This window comes from Lates calcarifer, unplaced genomic scaffold, assembly GCF_001640805.2.
Source record: "Lates calcarifer isolate ASB-BC8 unplaced genomic scaffold, TLL_Latcal_v3 _unitig_804_quiver_1623, whole genome shotgun sequence".
Lineage (NCBI taxonomy): Eukaryota > Metazoa > Chordata > Actinopteri > Centropomidae > Lates > Lates calcarifer.
Genome location: NW_026118007.1, coordinates 1 through 16,794, shown reverse-complemented (window position 1 = coordinate 16,794; position 16,794 = coordinate 1). Strand labels below are relative to the sequence as shown.

At 43.7% G+C, this 16,794-nt stretch overlaps 3 protein-coding genes across 11 annotated transcripts; 2 read left to right on the top strand and 1 right to left on the bottom strand.

Annotated features, from left to right (window-relative positions):
• Positions 1 to 245: 245 nt before the first annotated feature.
• LOC108879956 (serpin B6-like) lies at positions 246 to 7,761 on the top strand. 2 transcript variants are annotated; one of them, XR_007812655.1, is made up of 4 exons: positions 246 to 400; positions 483 to 663; positions 951 to 1,366; positions 7,474 to 7,761. XR_007812655.1 is itself a non-coding variant. In XM_018671405.2 (3 exons), the coding sequence occupies exons 1-3, from the start codon at positions 320 to 322 to the stop codon at positions 1,184 to 1,186; spliced, it is 498 nt and encodes a 165-aa protein (XP_018526921.1). In that variant the 5' UTR covers positions 246 to 319; the 3' UTR covers positions 1,187 to 1,654. The 2 variants fall into 2 exon arrangements, 1 of the variants encoding a protein (XP_018526921.1); XM_018671405.2 differs by lacking the exon at positions 7,474 to 7,761 and having other exon boundaries at positions 951 to 1,654.
• Positions 1,827 to 13,882, top strand: LOC108879954 (leukocyte elastase inhibitor). Of its 8 annotated transcripts, XM_051069295.1 has the most exons (11): positions 1,827 to 1,977; positions 2,433 to 2,508; positions 4,074 to 4,255; positions 4,366 to 4,503; positions 4,789 to 4,906; positions 5,100 to 5,242; positions 5,334 to 5,411; positions 6,418 to 6,507; positions 6,590 to 6,770; positions 7,058 to 7,116; positions 13,238 to 13,882. In XM_051069295.1, exons 3-11 carry the CDS (start codon positions 4,079 to 4,081, stop codon positions 13,412 to 13,414), a joined length of 1,161 nt encoding a protein of 386 aa, XP_050925252.1. In that variant the 5' UTR covers positions 1,827 to 1,977; positions 2,433 to 2,508; positions 4,074 to 4,078; the 3' UTR covers positions 13,415 to 13,882. The 8 variants fall into 8 exon arrangements, with proteins under 8 accessions (XP_050925252.1, XP_050925250.1, XP_050925249.1 ...); XM_051069293.1 differs by lacking the exons at positions 5,100 to 5,242; positions 5,334 to 5,411; positions 6,418 to 6,507; positions 6,590 to 6,770; positions 7,058 to 7,116 and adding exons at positions 11,217 to 11,359; positions 11,451 to 11,528; positions 12,533 to 12,622; positions 12,711 to 12,891 and having other exon boundaries at positions 13,179 to 13,882; XM_051069292.1 differs by lacking the exons at positions 5,334 to 5,411; positions 6,418 to 6,507; positions 6,590 to 6,770; positions 7,058 to 7,116 and adding exons at positions 11,451 to 11,528; positions 12,533 to 12,622; positions 12,711 to 12,891 and having other exon boundaries at positions 13,179 to 13,882.
• Positions 13,883 to 15,002: 1,120 nt separating this feature from the next.
• On the bottom strand, positions 15,003 to 16,791 carry LOC108879953 (leukocyte elastase inhibitor-like; the record flags this gene model as incomplete). Its single annotated transcript, XM_018671398.1, has 5 exons — positions 15,003 to 15,367; positions 15,461 to 15,641; positions 15,720 to 15,809; positions 16,101 to 16,178; positions 16,667 to 16,791. Coding segments are annotated over 5 exons (839 nt in total), but the record flags the coding sequence as incomplete, so codon positions are not given.
• Between the last annotated feature and the right edge of the window lie 3 nt (positions 16,792 to 16,794).

The following is a 16,794-nucleotide window of genomic DNA, read 5'->3' as shown; positions in this document are numbered from 1 at the left end:
GTGCACAAAATAGCACTTTGAGCACTCAATGTAGTAAAACATATCCTTGTTTTATTTTTTTCTTTCAATGACAGGCTATACTTACCAGATGAGCTGGGGTGATGGTGTTAAAGGCAGGACTGAAATCCACAAATAGGATCCAGAACTCTGTTGTGTTCTCTGTGAAAATGACAGAGACAAAGACAAACGGTCATGTGTTAATGGTTTTGTTTGTTGAATATAATCCTCATAAATCATCTTTGTTCAGTCCTAAAAGTCAGAGCAGTGTCTAAACAGTCTGAGCTGTAATGTGTGAAACTCTGTCGTACAGATCCTAGAGATGCCTTACAAAGGGAAGGAGCTCAGCATGCTCATCTTTCTACCTAATGAGATAGAGGATGATACCACCGGTCTGGAGAAGGTAGAACACACACACACACACACACACACACACACACACACAGTTTAACATGTACTAATTGTTGACACTGTATCCACCCAAGCTGGAGAAGCAGCTGACCTATGAGAAATTTGTGGAGTGGACTCGTCCAGACATGATGTCTGAGGTTGAGGTTGATGTGAAGCTGCCTCAATTCAAGTTGGAGGAGACGTATGACCTGAAAGGCGTCCTGAAAAACATGGGCATGGTGGACGCTTTTGATGACAAGAAGAGTGACTTCTCTGGTGAGATATTAAATCCATCATCCATTTATCAATGTCAGTTATCAATGCCAGGATCATGGTGAAAACAGGAGTGGCAGAGATACCCAGACTTTCTTTTCTTCTCTTGACCCTCCCTTCTCTAAACACTTGAATACCACCTTACACATGGGTAACTGGATGGTAAGAATAGAAATGTAGCTCTCATTCAGGCTTGCTCCTGCATATTAATTATTGTATACAGTGTAAATTCTCATAGGTAAACACATGAAAGTTCAATGTTATTTTTGTTTTTCTCTCTTCTGTGACAGGCATGTCTGGGACCAAAGACCTGATTCTGTCAGAAGTCATCCACAAGACTCATGTGGAGGTGAACGAGGAGGGAACTGAGGCTGCTGCTGCCACTGGCGCTTGTGTCCGTCTTTTGTCAGGGCGTATGTATTTCAATTTAGCCCACTTCATCGCAGACCACCCCTTCCTCTTCTTCATCCGACATAACACCACCATGAGCGTTCTGTTCGCCGGCCGATTCTGCTCCCCTGTGTGAGCGCTGTGTCCCTCAGAGCAGTGTGACTCCACAGGTGGAGGTTACGTGGGATGTAGCTACGCTCAAACAGTCCACAGCCCCTCTGCATTGCTCTAGCTATAAATCACATTTCCCCTCTCAGTTACTTTTACAAAGTGTAAAATGTGGCTCTGCACAGTGCACCCTCACATTTACATCCAGGTGCTGCTGCCCTCAGTCTGTGGCTTGTGCTGAATCCCAAACTTTTTCTGATGATTATCTGTATGTTTTGAAATGGTCTTTGCTTGTAGGTGAGCAGAAAATCCCTGTGTATCTTTTTACTGTCTGAGAGAAGCTGCTGAGCTGTTGCACTTACACATCTTTGAAATGTAACTTTACCATCCCAGTCAGTCGAACATGGAGTTTCATGTCAGTTAATGAATCTAAACTATGGCTGCACTTTGTATCCTCCTGCTTGCATAACTGGAATAAAGGAGTTTGGTTTGAAAACACAGTGTGCCGTGTTTTTCTTTCAGAATTCTTTGGGTTATAAAAGTGTTTGTGCTGAATTCTCTCAGGCTTCATGTTGTAGCCACCAACATTTCCTCAGGCTGGAGCCAGTGAGAGCAGGAGGCCAGTAGAGGGCGCTGCTGCCTGTGGAGCTGTTAAAGAGACAAAATCATCTGCTCTTTGAGCTTCTGAGAGCCTCTGATTTCCTCCATCAGGTTGTATCAGACTCCTGTAACCTCATGGTGGCTACGCCCTATGGTTTGAGCCTGAGACCTCGGAGCCTCTGAAAAGCCTTATTGATAGATCTCTGCTGTATTCACAAGGTCAGTATGTTAAGGAGCTAACTCCATACAAACTGTTCAAAACACACAGAGTCGCTGAGAGAGAGACAGGCAGTGGAAACAGAGGGAGGGAGAGAACAGAGGATGGACAGAGGGACAAGAGGAGAGAGAGAGAGAGAGAGAGAGAGAGAGAGAGCAGCTTATAGAAATGTAGACACAGACAAGAAGCTGAGAGAAAGAGAAGAGGAGACACAGCAAAGACTCAAACAGTTTGACATAATCTTGGACAGACGTGCAATGTTTCCACTAATGTCTTGAAATGCATATATATGTAGATAAGGAGGAGAACACAGCATCTACTGACTATTGATTATTATCTAACACTATTTCCTGCATCAAGACTATGTGGAGGATGTTCTCATCTTTGTCGAGTGTCGTGTTACTTCTGTGTTGCAACTTCCACTGAAGTCTGACTCATTCCCTGTTTATAATAATAGAGTGGATTCAGGCGGAGTTGGACACAAATCTGAAAGAGTCCGGATCAGTGTGGAACAGCAGGAACAGTGTCTGACAGTAAGTAGAGGGTGTTTTCCATTCAGATCGTGACAGCAGGATTCACATATTTGCTCTGTTTGTTGAACAGTAGGAAATCTAAACGGGACAGTCATCCTACTTCAAAGCTAGATTTCTCATCATGTGAAAACATCTGTTTCCCTGCTGGCTTAAATTCCCAGGTCCCAGTGAATAACGGAGCAGTGCAAAGTCTGACCAGGATCTCACTGCTCTCCATACCTGGTTTACACACATGTAGGACTCTGACAGCAGGTTTGGATTCTCTGATCTGACTAAACTATGTGAAACTAAGGCGCTGAAACAGAGTCCGGATCAGGAACTGGCAGACTCAGCAAGTAACAAACACAGAGCCACAGAGCCCCGGATTGGTTATAGACAGATAAGAATTTATATCGCGTGCTCGAGATGACGCACGAGATAAAATTCGCTGTCAGGGTTTAATTAATTCGTTTCCAGGTTTTGGAACTGCCGCAGCTTTTAAACATTACAAACAATCAACTATCACAGCAGCGTCAGGCTCTCCCTCACCTGACGCACCAGACGCACAGGTGCGGGTGCGGACCAGTCTGCAGACCTGGATATCTTGGTTTGTATTCTCACGATTAGTGACGGGGCAGAACGATGGAGCAGTGGTTAGCACTGTCGCCTCACAACAAGAGGGTTCGAACCCCGGTTCGCCCGGAGTTTGGATGGATGTGGATGTGGATGGATGTGTGTACCTCTCTCCAGGTACTCCTGCCTCCTCCCACAGTCTGAAAGCATAGGTTGATTGATGACTCTAAATTGTGTGAATGTGAGTGTGAATGGTTGTTTGTCTCTGTGTATCAGTCCAGTGATAAACTGGCGGTCTGTCCAGGGTGTACCCCACCTCTCACCCAGTGTCAGCTGGGACTGACTCCAGCCTTAAAGCAACATAGATAATGGATGGATGATTAATAACAGCTTAATGTATTATGCATTTAATTAATATAATTACACTAACTGATGTTGCCTTGATAGCTGATAATCAACACTGACATTTGAAGTAAGAAGCAGAAAAAAATGAGCAACGTTGACAAGAGCCAGATTGTGATGGCAGGACAACTGGGTCAGAGCATCTCCAGAACTGCCTCTTGTGGGATGTTCCCGGTCTGTAGTGGTCAGGACCAAGGAAGGAAAAACGGTGAACCGGCGACAAAAGGCTCATTGATGCACGTGGGGAGCGAAGGCTGGACTGTGCGGTCATAAATAGAATAGCTACTGTAGCTCAAACAGCTGAAAAAGTAAATTCGGATTCAGATAGAAAGGCGTCAGAAAACACAGTGCATCACAGTTTGTTGCAGTGGTCATAATGTTATGGCTGATTGGTGCACACTTATCCTGTGTGTATGAATTTACCAAAACTAAATAATTAATTAAAATGTGGGAATGACTTGCATCTCGTGCAGATGAAATAGCACTTTGAGCACTCAGTGTAGTAAACCATGTCCTCGATATGTATCTTTTTCTCAATGATAAGCAGCACTAACCAGATGAAGAGTATATATGATTGTAATGATGAACGTACTGCTCTGCTTTCTTTGCAGACACAATGGCATCACCAGCCCCTCTGTCCAAGGCCAACACCACCTTCTGTCTGGATCTGTTCAGAAAGCTGAGCGACAACAACAACACTGCAAATGTCTTCTTCTCTCCTTTTAGCATCTCTTCAGCCCTGGCTATGGTGATGCTGGGAGCCAGAGGAAACACAGCCACACAGATATCAGAGGTACATGACACGTGGCAGGATGGTGTTGCTACTTGCTACTTTCTGTACATTGACTTGTTCTATATCAAATGAATGTTTTCTCTAACACCTCTTGTCGACTTTGTCCACAGTGTCTGAAAACCCAGGACTGTCAGGACGTCCACACCAGCTTTACCCAACTGCTGACTGAGTTCAACAAGGCAGATGCTCCGTACGCCCTCAGTGTGGCCAACAGACTGTACGGGGAACAGTCCTACCAGTTTGTTGAGGTGTGTGTTTCAGCATGTGTGTAAGTGTGCACCTCATTGACTGGTCATAGTTTGTTTTAAGAGTGTCAAGGTGGAGAAAATGAGAGGCTGAGATAGGAATCTTTAAGCTTCAAGTAAAAAAGGAGTGGCTGAGGGAGTGGGTAGGAGGCCAGCATACAAGCAGGTGGAGCGGTGACTGTGAAAATACTCTCCTGGCTGTGATGACTATAACTTCCCCAAAGTCAAATAAAGAGATTGTTGTGTTTGGGTGGTCACAATCAGTAAATGTGTTGTTGACGGTTTCAGGATTTCTTAACACAAACCAGGAAGCTCTACAACGCTGAGCTGGAGTCAGTGGACTTCAAAACCAGCTTTGAGGCAGCAAGAGTCAACATCAACAGCTGGGTGGAGAAGCAGACACAAGGTGAATCACACACACTAACATACACACCATCAGTTTATAGCATGAGCCCCTCCACAATATGTCAAAGAACCTGCTGTGTTTCAAAGGTTTTTTAATCTTTCTTGCTGATGTTTCATGTAACTACAGTCTGTTGGATGGAAACGTTGCTGTGGTCTCTGTGACGTTACTTCTCACTGCTTCCATGTGGTTTCAGGTAAAATCAGAGACATGCTGCCCAAAGATGTACTGGACAATGACAGCAGGCTGGTGCTGGTCAATGCCATGTACTTTAAAGGCACCTGGAACAAAACGTTTGAGCGGATAGATACTTATGATGCTAAGTTCAGACTCAACAAGGTGAAACTGCACAAAGAAACACTCAATGAACTCTGACTGACTAATTCAGTAACTTTTATTAAAGAGTGCTTCTTGTGTTTGTTGTCTTCAGAGTGACACTAAGCCAGTGAAGATGATGAACAAGACAGCTGACTTTCCTCTTGCCTCCATTCCTGAGGCCAACTGCCAGGTAATTAAACAACTGATTAATCAGTCAATATCAGTTACTAAAGGTCCAGTGTGTAACATTTACAGGGATCTAGTAGTAGAGTATAATTTATAAAAACATGGTTTTATTATCATGGAGTTGGCCATGTTGTGCTGCCATGTTTCTACAGTAGAACAGAACAGACAAACCGAACCAAACAGTTACCAATGTAGGGCTTTTCACGTTTTTATGTTGACATTCCACCCTGTCACAGTCTGTCACATGTCAGCCACTACCTACAGTTTAACAGAGTAACAACTAAATGAAACATCTAAATATGCAGCGATTCCCTGAGGGTGACTGCTATGGGGTGTTGTGGTTTTAGAATAATTGATAATAATCAACAAACTTGCAGGAGTTGTCAGCCTATCATGCCCCTGTTCCTCCACGAAACAGGAGGAGAGGAGAGAAACACAGCTGTAAGTGACAACAAAACGTGACAGACTCTCACACTGAGCTGAAATGAAATGAGTGCACATAAACCATAAATAAAATATTTTGTTGTCTTGACAGAGTAGCTTAATTGATGCAGAAGTTGGCGCCATTTTCTCACCTTTTGGCTACCGTAGCCTCTCCAACACGCTTGCAGAGGGAGAGTTCAGGGGACAGATTTTCAGTTGTCTTGCAATTGGTATTCTCACTACTAGATGCCACTAAATCCTACACACTGCTCCTTTAAATGATCAGGTAATAACTACATAACATTAGTCATAATTATCTTTGTTAAATAAGCCACTCTACTCCACTACTTTGTTTGTCTTCCTGTCAGCAGAATATTTAGTTAAAATGTGTGATGAGATTCTCATCAAATTTTATGGACAGCTACAAAAGGAACTAGTGCAACCTTTGACAAACCTTTGAAAAACAGTCCTGTGTTAATGGTTTTGTTTGTTGAATATAATCCTCATAAATCATCTTTGTTCAGTCCTAAAAGTCAGAGCAGTGTCTAAACAGTCTGAGCTGTAATGTGTGAAACTCTGTCGTACAGATCCTAGAGATGCCCTACAAAGGGAAGGAGCTCAGCATGCTCATCTTTCTACCTAATGAGATAGAGGATGATACCACCGGTCTGGAGAAGGTAGAACACACACACACACACACACACACACACACACACACAGTTTAACATGTACTAATTGTTGACACTGTATCCACCCAAGCTGGAGAAGCAGCTGACCTATGAGAAATTTGTGGAGTGGACTCGTCCAGACATGATGTCTGAGGTTGAGGTTGATGTGAAGCTGCCTCAATTCAAGTTGGAGGAGACGTATGACCTGAAAGGCGTCCTGAAAAACATGGGCATGGTGGACGCTTTTGATGACAAGAAGAGTGACTTCTCTGGTGAGATATTAAATCCATCATCCATTTATCAATGTCAGTTATCAATGCCAGGATCATGGTGAAAACAGGAGTGGCAGAGATACCCAGACTTTCTTTTCTTCTCTTGACCCTCCCTTCTCTAAACACTTGAATACCACCTTACACATGGGTAACTGGATGGTAAGAATAGAAATGTAGCTCTCATTCAGGCTTGCTCCTGCATATTAATTATTGTATACAGTGTAAATTCTCATAGGTAAACACATGAAAGTTCAATGTTATTTTTGTTTTTCTCTCTTCTGTGACAGGCATGTCTGGGACCAAAGACCTGATTCTGTCAGAAGTCATCCACAAGACTCATGTGGAGGTGAACGAGGAGGGAACTGAGGCTGCTGCTGCCACTGGCGCTTGTTTCCGTTTTTTGTCAGGGCGTATGTATTTCAATTTAGCCCACTTCATCGCAGACCACCCCTTCCTCTTCTTCATCCGACATAACACCACCATGAGCGTTCTGTTCGCCGGCCGATTCTGCTCCCCTGTGTGAGCACTGTGTCCCTCAGAGCAGTGTGACTCCACAGGTGGAGGTTACGTGGGATGTAGCTACGCTCAAACAGTCCACAGCCCCTCTGCATTGCTCTAGCTATAAATCACATTTCCCCTCGCAGTTACTTTTACAAAGTGTAAAATGTGGCTCTGCACAGTGCACCCTCACATTTACATCCAGGTGCTGCTGCCCTCAGTCTGTTGCTTGTGCTGAATCCCAAACTTTTTCTGATGATTATCTGTATGTTTTGAAATGGTCTTTGCTTGTAGGTGAGCAGAAAATCCCTGTGTATCTTTTTACTGTCTGAGAGAAGCTGCTGAGCTGTTGCACTTACACATCTTTGAAATGTAACTTTACCATCCCAGTCAGTCGAACATGGAGTTTCATGTCAGTTAATGAATCTAAACTATGGCTGCACTTTGTATCCTCCTGCTTGCATAACTGGAATAAAGGAGTTTGGTTTGAAAACACAGTGTGCCGTGTTTTTCTTTCAGAATTCTTTGGGTTATAAAAGTGTTTGTGCTGAATTCTCTCAGGCTTCATGTTGTAGCCACCAACATTTCCTCAGGCTGGAGCCAGTGAGAGCAGGAGGCCAGTAGAGGGCGCTGCTGCCTGTGGAGCTGTTAAAGAGACAAAATCATCTGCTCTTTGAGCTTCTGAGAGCCTCTGATTTCCTCCATCAGGTTGTATCAGACTCCTGTAACCTCATGGTGGCTACGCCCTATGGTTTGAGCCTGAGACCTCGGAGCCTCTGAAAAGCCTTATTGATAGATCTCTGCTGTATTCACAAGGTCAGTATGTTAAGGAGCTAACTCCATACAAACTGTTCAAAACACACAGAGTCACTGAGAGAGAGACAGGCAGTGGAAACAGAGGGAGGGAGAGAACAGAGGATGGACAGAGGGACAAGAGGAGAGAGAGAGAGAGAGAGAGAGAGAGAGAGAGAGAGAGAGAGCAGCTTATGGAAATGTAGACACAGACAAGAAGCTGAGAGAAAGAGAAGAGGAGACACAGCAAAGACTCAAACAGTTTGACATAATCTTGGACAGACGTGCAATGTTTCCACTAATGTCTTGAAATGCATATATATGTAGATAAGGAGGAGAACACAGCATCTACTGACTATTGATTATTATCTAACACTATTTCCTGCATCAAGACTATGTGGAGGATGTTCTCATCTTTGTCGAGTGTCGTGTTACTTCTGTGTTGCAACTTCCACTGAAGTCTGACTCATTCCCTGTTTATAATAATAGAGTGGATTCAGGCGGAGTTGGACACAAATCTGAAAGAGTCCGGATCAGTGTGGAACAGCAGGAACAGTGTCTGACAGTAAGTAGAGGGTGTTTTCCATTCAGATCGTGACAGCAGGATTCACATATTTGCTCTGTTTGTTGAACAGTAGGAAATCTAAACGGGACAGTCATCCTACTTCAAAGCTAGATTTCTCATCATGTGAAAACATCTGTTTCCCTGCTGGCTTAAATTCCCAGGTCCCAGTGAATAACGGAGCAGTGCAAAGTCTGACCAGGATCTCACTGCTCTCCATACCTGGTTTACACACATGTAGGACTCTGACAGCAGGTTTGGATTCTCTGATCTGACTAAACTATGTGAAACTAAGGCGCTGAAACAGAGTCCGGATCAGGAACTGGCAGACTCAGCAAGTAACAAACACAGAGCCACAGAGCCCCGGATTGGTTATAGACAGATAAGAATTTATATCGCGTGCTCGAGATGACGCACGAGATAAAATTCGCTGTCAGGGTTTAATTAATTCGTTTCCAGGTCTTGGAACTGCCGCAGCTTTTAAACATTACAAACAATCAACTATCACAGCAGCGTCAGGCTCTCCCTCACCTGACGCACCAGACGCACAGGTGCGGGTGCGGACCAGTCTGCAGACCTGGATATCTTGGTTTGTATTCTCACGATTAGTGACGGGGCAGAACGATGGAGCAGTGGTTAGCACTGTCGCCTCACAACAAGAGGGTTCGAACCACGGTTCGCCCGGAGTTTGGATGGATGTGGATGTGGATGGATGTGTGTACCTCTCTCCAGGTACTCCTGCCTCCTCCCACAGTCTGAAAGCATAGGTTGATTGATGACTCTAAATTGTGTGAATGTGAGTGTGAATGGTTGTTTGTCTCTGTGTATCAGTCCAGTGATAAACTGGCGGTCTGTCCAGGGTGTACCCCACCTCTCACCCAGTGTCAGCTGGGACTGACTCCAGCCTTAAAGCAACATAGATAATGGATGGATGATTAATAACAGCTTAATGTATTATGCATTTAATTAATATAATTACACTAACTGATGTTGCCTTGATAGCTGATAATCAACACTGACATTTGAAGTAAGAAGCAGAAAAAAATGAGCAACGTTGACAAGAGCCAGATTGTGATGGCAGGACAACTGGGTCAGAGCATCTCCAGAACTGCCTCTTGTGGGATGTTCCCGGTCTGTAGTGGTCAGGACCAAGGAAGGAAAAACGGTGAACCGGCGACAAAAGGCTCATTGATGCACGTGGGGAGCGAAGGCTGGACTGTGCGGTCATAAATAGAATAGCTACTGTAGCTCAAACAGCTGAAAAAGTAAATTCGGATTCAGATAGAAAGGCGTCAGAAAACACAGTGCATCACAGTTTGTTGCAGTGGTCATAATGTTATGGCTGATTGGTGCACACTTATCCTGTGTGTATGAATTTACCAAAACTAAATAATTAATTAAAATGTGGGAATGACTTGCATCTCGTGCAGATGAAATAGCACTTTGAGCACTCAGTGTAGTAAACCATGTCCTCGATATGTATCTTTTTCTCAATGATAAGCAGCACTAACCAGATGAAGAGTATATATGATTGTAATGATGAACGTACTGCTCTGCTTTCTTTGCAGACACAATGGCATCACCAGCCCCTCTGTCCAAGGCCAACACCACCTTCTGTCTGGATCTGTTCAGAAAGCTGAGCGACAACAACAACACTGCAAATGTCTTCTTCTCTCCTTTTAGCATCTCTTCAGCCCTGGCTATGGTGATGCTGGGAGCCAGAGGAAACACAGCCACACAGATATCAGAGGTACATGACACGTGGCAGGATGGTGTTGCTACTTGCTACTTTCTGTACATTGACTTGTTCTATATCAAATGAATGTTTTCTCTAACACCTCTTGTCGACTTTGTCCACAGTGTCTGAAAACCCAGGACTGTCAGGACGTCCACACCAGCTTTACCCAACTGCTGACTGAGTTCAACAAGGCAGATGCTCCGTACGCCCTCAGTGTGGCCAACAGACTGTACGGGGAACAGTCCTACCAGTTTGTTGAGGTGTGTGTTTCAGCATGTGTGTAAGTGTGCACCTCATTGACTGGTCATAGTTTGTTTTAAGAGTGTCAAGGTAGAGAAAATGAGAGGCTGAGATAGGAATCTTTAAGCTTCAAGTAAAAAAGGAGTGGCTGAGGGAGTGGGTAGGAGGCCAGCATACAAGCAGGTGGAGCGGTGACTGTGAAAATACTCTCCTGGCTGTGATGACTATAAATTCCCCAAAGTCAAATAAAGAGATTGTTGTGTTTGGGTGGTCACAATCAGTAAATGTGTTGTTGACGGTTTCAGGATTTCTTAACACAAACCAGGAAGCTCTACAACGCTGAGCTGGAGTCAGTGGACTTCAAAACCAGCTCTGAGGCAGCAAGAGTCAACATCAACAGCTGGGTGGAGAAGCAGACACAAGGTGAATCACACACACTAACATACACACCATCAGTTTATAGCATGAGCCCCTCCACAATATGTCAAAGAACCTGCTGTGTTTCAAAGGTTTTTTAATCTTTCTTGCTGATGTTTCATGTAACTACAGTCTGTTGGATGGAAACGTTGCTGTGGTCTCTGTGACGTTACTTCTCACTGCTTCCATGTGGTTTCAGGTAAAATCAGAGACATGCTGCCCAAAGATGTACTGGACAATGACAGCAGGCTGGTGCTGGTCAATGCCATGTACTTTAAAGGCACCTGGAACAAAACGTTTGAGCGGATAGATACTTATGATGCTAAGTTCAGACTCAACAAGGTGAAACTGCACAAAGAAACACTCAATGAACTCTGACTGACTAATTCAGTAACTTTTATTAAAGAGTGCTTCTTGTGTTTGTTGTCTTCAGAGTGACACTAAGCCAGTGAAGATGATGAACAAGACAGCTGACTTTCCTCTTGCCTCCATTCCTGAGGCCAACTGCCAGGTAATTAAACAACTGATTAATCAGTCAATATCAGTTACTAAAGGTCCAGTGTGTAACATTTACAGGGATCTAGTAGTAGAGTATAATTTATAAAAACATGGTTTTATTATCATGGAGTTGGCCATGTTGTGCTGCCATGTTTCTACAGTAGAACAGAACAGACAAACCGAACCAAACAGTTACCAATGTAGGGCTTTTCACGTTTTTATGTTGACATTCCACCCTGTCACAGTCTGTCACATGTCAGCCACTACCTACAGTTTAACAGAGTAACAACTAAATGAAACATCTAAATATGCAGCGATTCCCTGAGGGTGACTGCTATGGGGTGTTGTGGTTTTAGAATAATTGATAATAATCAACAAACTTGCAGGAGTTGTCAGCCTATCATGCCCCTGTTCCTCCATGAAACAGGAGGAGAGGAGAGAAACACAGCTGTAAGTGACAACAAAACGTGACAGACTCTCACACTGAGCTGAAATGAAATGAGTGCACATAAACCATAAATAAAATATTTTGTTGTCTTGACAGAGTAGCTTAATTAATGCAGAAGTTGGCGCCATTTTCTCACCTTTTGGCTACCGTAGCCTCTCCAACACACTTGCAGAGGGAGAGTTCAGGGGACAGATTTTCAGTTGTCTTGCAATTGGTATTCTCACTACTAGATGCCACTAAATCCTACACACTGCTCCTTTAAATGATCAGGTAATAACTACATAACATTAGTCATAATTATCTTTGTTAAATAAGCCACTCTACTCCACTAGTTTGTTTGTCTTCCTGTCAGCAGAATATTTAGTTAAAATGTGTGATGAGATTCTCATCAAATTTTATGGACAGCTACAAAAGGAACTAGTGCAACCTTTGACAAACCTTTGAAAAACAGTTGTGTTAATGGTTTTGTTTGTTGAATATAATCCTCATAAATCATCTTTGTTCAGTCCTAAAAGTCAGAGCAGTGTCTAAACAGTCTGAGCTGTAATGTGTGAAACTCTGTCGTACAGATCCTAGAGATGCCCTACAAAGGGAAGGAGCTCAGCATGCTCATCTTTCTACCTAATGAGATAGAGGATGATACCACCGGTCTGGAGAAGGTAGAACACACACACACACACACACACACACACACACACACACACACAGTTTAACATGTACTAATTGTTGACACTGTATCCACCCAAGCTGGAGAAGCAGCTGACCTATGAGAAATTTGTGGAGTGGACTCGTCCAGACATGATGTCTGAGGTTGAGGTTGATGTGAAGCTGCCTCAATTCAAGTTGGAGGAGACGTATGACCTGAAAGGCGTCCTGAAAAACATGGGCATGGTGGACGCTTTTGATGACAAGAAGAGTGACTTCTCTGGTGAGATATTAAATCCATCATCCATTTATCAATGTCAGTTATCAATGCCAGGATCATGGTGAAAACAGGAGTGGCAGAGATACCCAGACTTTCTTTTCTTCTCTTGACCCTCCCTTCTCTAAACACTTGAATACCACCTTACACATGGGTAACTGGATGGTAAGAATAGAAATGTAGCTCTCATTCAGGCTTGCTCCTGCATATTAATTATTGTATACAGTGTAAATTCTCATAGGTAAACATATGAAAGTTCAATGTTATTTTTGTTTTTCTCTCTTCTGTGACAGGCATGTCTGGGACCAAAGACCTGGTTCTGTCAAAAGTCATCCACAAGACTCATGTGGAGGTGAACGAGGAGGGAACTGAGGCTGCTGCTGCCACTGGCGCTTGTGTCCGTCTTTTGTCAGGGCGTATGTATTTCAATTTAGCCCACTTCATCGCAGACCACCCCTTCCTCTTCTTCATCCGACATAACACCACCATGAGCGTTCTGTTCGCCGGCCGATTCTGCTCCCCTGTGTGAGCGCTGTGTCCCCCAGAGCAGTGTGACTCCACAGGTGGAGGTTACGTGGGATGTAGCTACACTCAAACAGTCCACAGCCCCTCTGCATTGCTCTAGCTATAAATCACATTTCCCCTCTCAGTTACTTTTACAAAGTGTAAAATGTGGCTCTGCACAGTGCACCCTCACATTTACATCCAGGTGCTGCTGCCCTCAGTCTGTTGCTTGTGCTGAATCCCAAACTTTTTCTGATGATTATCTGTATGTTTTGAAATGGTCTTTGCTTGTAGGTGAGCAGAAAATCCCTGTGTATCTTTTTACTGTCTGAGAGAAGCTGCTGAGCTGTTGCACTTACACATCTTTGAAATGTAACTTTACCATCCCAGTCAGTCGAACATGGAGTTTCATGTCAGTTAATGAATCTAAACTATGGCTGCACTTTGTATCCTCCTGCTTGCATAACTGGAATAAAGGAGTTTGGTTTGAAAACACAGTGTGCCGTGTTTTTCTTTCAGAATTCTTTGGGTTATAAAAGTGTTTGTGCTGAATTCTCTCAGGCTTCATGTTGTAGCCACCAACATTTCCTCAGGCTGGAGCCAGTGAGAGCAGGAGGCCAGTAGAGGGCGCTGCTGCCTGTGGAGCTGTTAAAGAGACAAAATCATCTGCTCTGAGAGTTGCTGCAACTGAGGACATACAACTGTATGTGTCTGTGATGGAAATACCACACATACTGTACATGTTTACTATGTAAAGCTTGTAGATCTGTTTCCCTGTGTCAGTATCCCACAGTGGATTTAGACCCAGCTCCAGTATAGGTGTTTACATAGGTTAATTCTCACTGTTTCACCTCAATTAGCCAGGAATGCTTCAGACAATGGGTTTGTCAAACATCCAAATATCCAGTTCCTTCTAACATCCAAGGTTGATGTCTGACATATATAACCTCCACAGTACATACAGAATCTGAGCCCATTCATCACTGATCATTTTTGGTCCAGTGAGGAGATGAATAAAGTAAGGAATAAGCAGTGAATTAGATAAATCATTGAAATGACTTCACTTGTTTTATGTGTCATTTAAAACCAGAAACATCTTCAGTTTTGTTTAATAGTTGGTAAACAATGAAAACAAAAACACCACCCTGTATTTATGATGGCCTCCTGCTCTCACTGGCTCCAGCCTGAGGAAATGTTGGTGGCTACAACATGAAGCCTGAGAGAATTCAGCACAAACACTTTTATAACCCAAAGAATTCTGAAAGAAAAACACGGCACACTGTGTTTTCAAACCAAACTCCTTTATTCCAGTTATGCAAGCAGGAGGATACAAAGTGCAGCCATAGTTTAGATTCATTAACTGACATGAAACTCCATGTTCGACTGACTGGGATGGTAAAGTTACATTTCAAAGATGTGTAAGTGCAACAGCTCAGCAGCTTCTCTCAGACAGTAAAAAGATACACAGGGATTTTCTGCTCACCTACAAGCAAAGACCATTTCAAAACATACAGGATAATCATCAGAAAAGTTTGGGATTCAGCACAAGCCACAGACTGGAGGGCAGCAGCACCTGGATGTAAATGTGAGGGTGCACTGTGCAGAGCCACATTTTACACTTTGTAAAGTAACTGAGAGGGGAAATGTGATTTATAGCTAGAGCAATGCAGAGGGGCTGTGGACTGTTTGAGCGTAGCTACATCCCACGTAACCTCCACCTGTGGAGTCACACTGCTCTGAGGGACACAGCGCTCACACAGGGGAGCAGAATCGCCGGCGAACAGAACGCTCATGGTGGTGTTATGTCGGATGAAGAAGAGGAAGGGGTGGTCTGCGATGAACATGGCAGGAATCATTAAAGAGCGCTCAGACATGGCGGCAGCAGTGGCAGCAGCAGCCTCAGTTCCCTCCTCGTTCACCTCGATAAAAGCCTTGTGGACGACTTTTGACAGAAACAGGTCAATCGCTGAAGACATGCCTGTCAGCAGAGGAGGGAGAGCATTTTTAGCAACTACTACACTTTACTTGATAATTTAATTATGTATATAATGTATAACAACATATGTCTCACCAGAGAAGTCGCTCTTTTCCCTAGAGAAAGCATCCACCATGCCCATGCCTATCAGGACCTTATTCAGGTCATACGTCTCCTCCATCTTGAATCGAGGCAGCCTCACCTCTACCTCAGTTTGACCCATTAAATCTGGACGAGTCCACTCCACAAATTTCTCATAGGTCAGCTCCTTCTCCAGCTGGGTGGACACAGTATCAGTTATCAGTCTGTCTGTTTAAAACTGTGCATTTGTTCACTGTATGTGCACATGTCCTACCTTCTCCAAGCCTGTTGTATCACCCTCTATCTCATTGGGCAGGAAGATGAGCATGCTTAGGTCCTCCCCTTCATAGGGCATCTCTAGGATCTGCCCAAAAACATTTTGTTTTTAATTTCATTTCAGTGACAGATTATCTACTTCATCCTCAAAACATGTTGGCATTTGAAACAAAGTCTGGTCCTCAGTGGTTACAGCTATGGAAATGATACTGGAAATCTAAAGGTTTCAATGTCAGAATGGAGCCATTGGTTCTTTGGATCATGGTAAATCTGCCCACTATATTAAACTGAAATCTGTTTACAAATGATTGAAATATAAAATTGCATGGCAGTCAAACAGGTATGGTCAAAACCACATACTAACAAACATGGATATTACCTGGCAGTTGGCCTCAGGAATGGTGGCCAGAGAGAATTTACTTTTCTGCTGCATCATCTTCACTGGCTTAGTGTCGTTCTGGAGACAACAGGAAACACAACAAACACTCCTCTGGTTGAGTCCGTTGTTTTCTCAGAGCTCACACTGATCATTTACATTATGTGTGTAAGCTGCTATGATTATTATCACCATGTAGGCCCGTGTATTTATTCAGTAAATCTTACTTTAGTCTTACTTTATATCAGGGTAGGGTATAATTTGGACTTTAACTTCATGAAGGCTTTCTGCCTCACCCCGCCTGACAGAGACTGATCCACTCCCAGCCTACTAAGGCACAGACAAGGAGCTCTGTTACTGCTGCATTGGGGCGGCTGGGACTTTTCTATCATGTGCTTCCAAGCTTGAAGCTACAGTATAAATGTCCATACTGCTAAATAAATAAAGTGTCCTTTATAGACCTCAGCTGAACTGTTTACTTTCACACAACTTCATTACACCATCCCAGAATGCTGCCTTTGTTCCTCAGTGTGTGTCCATCCAGTGCACATGAGGTTGTGCAGCGTTACCTTATTTATTCTGAACTCAGCATCGGCAGTATAGTCCTCCTTGAACTGTTTGTTCCAGTTGCCTTTGAAGTAGATGGCATTGACCAGCACCAGCCTGGTCATGCTGTCCAAAACCTCTGGCGACAGCA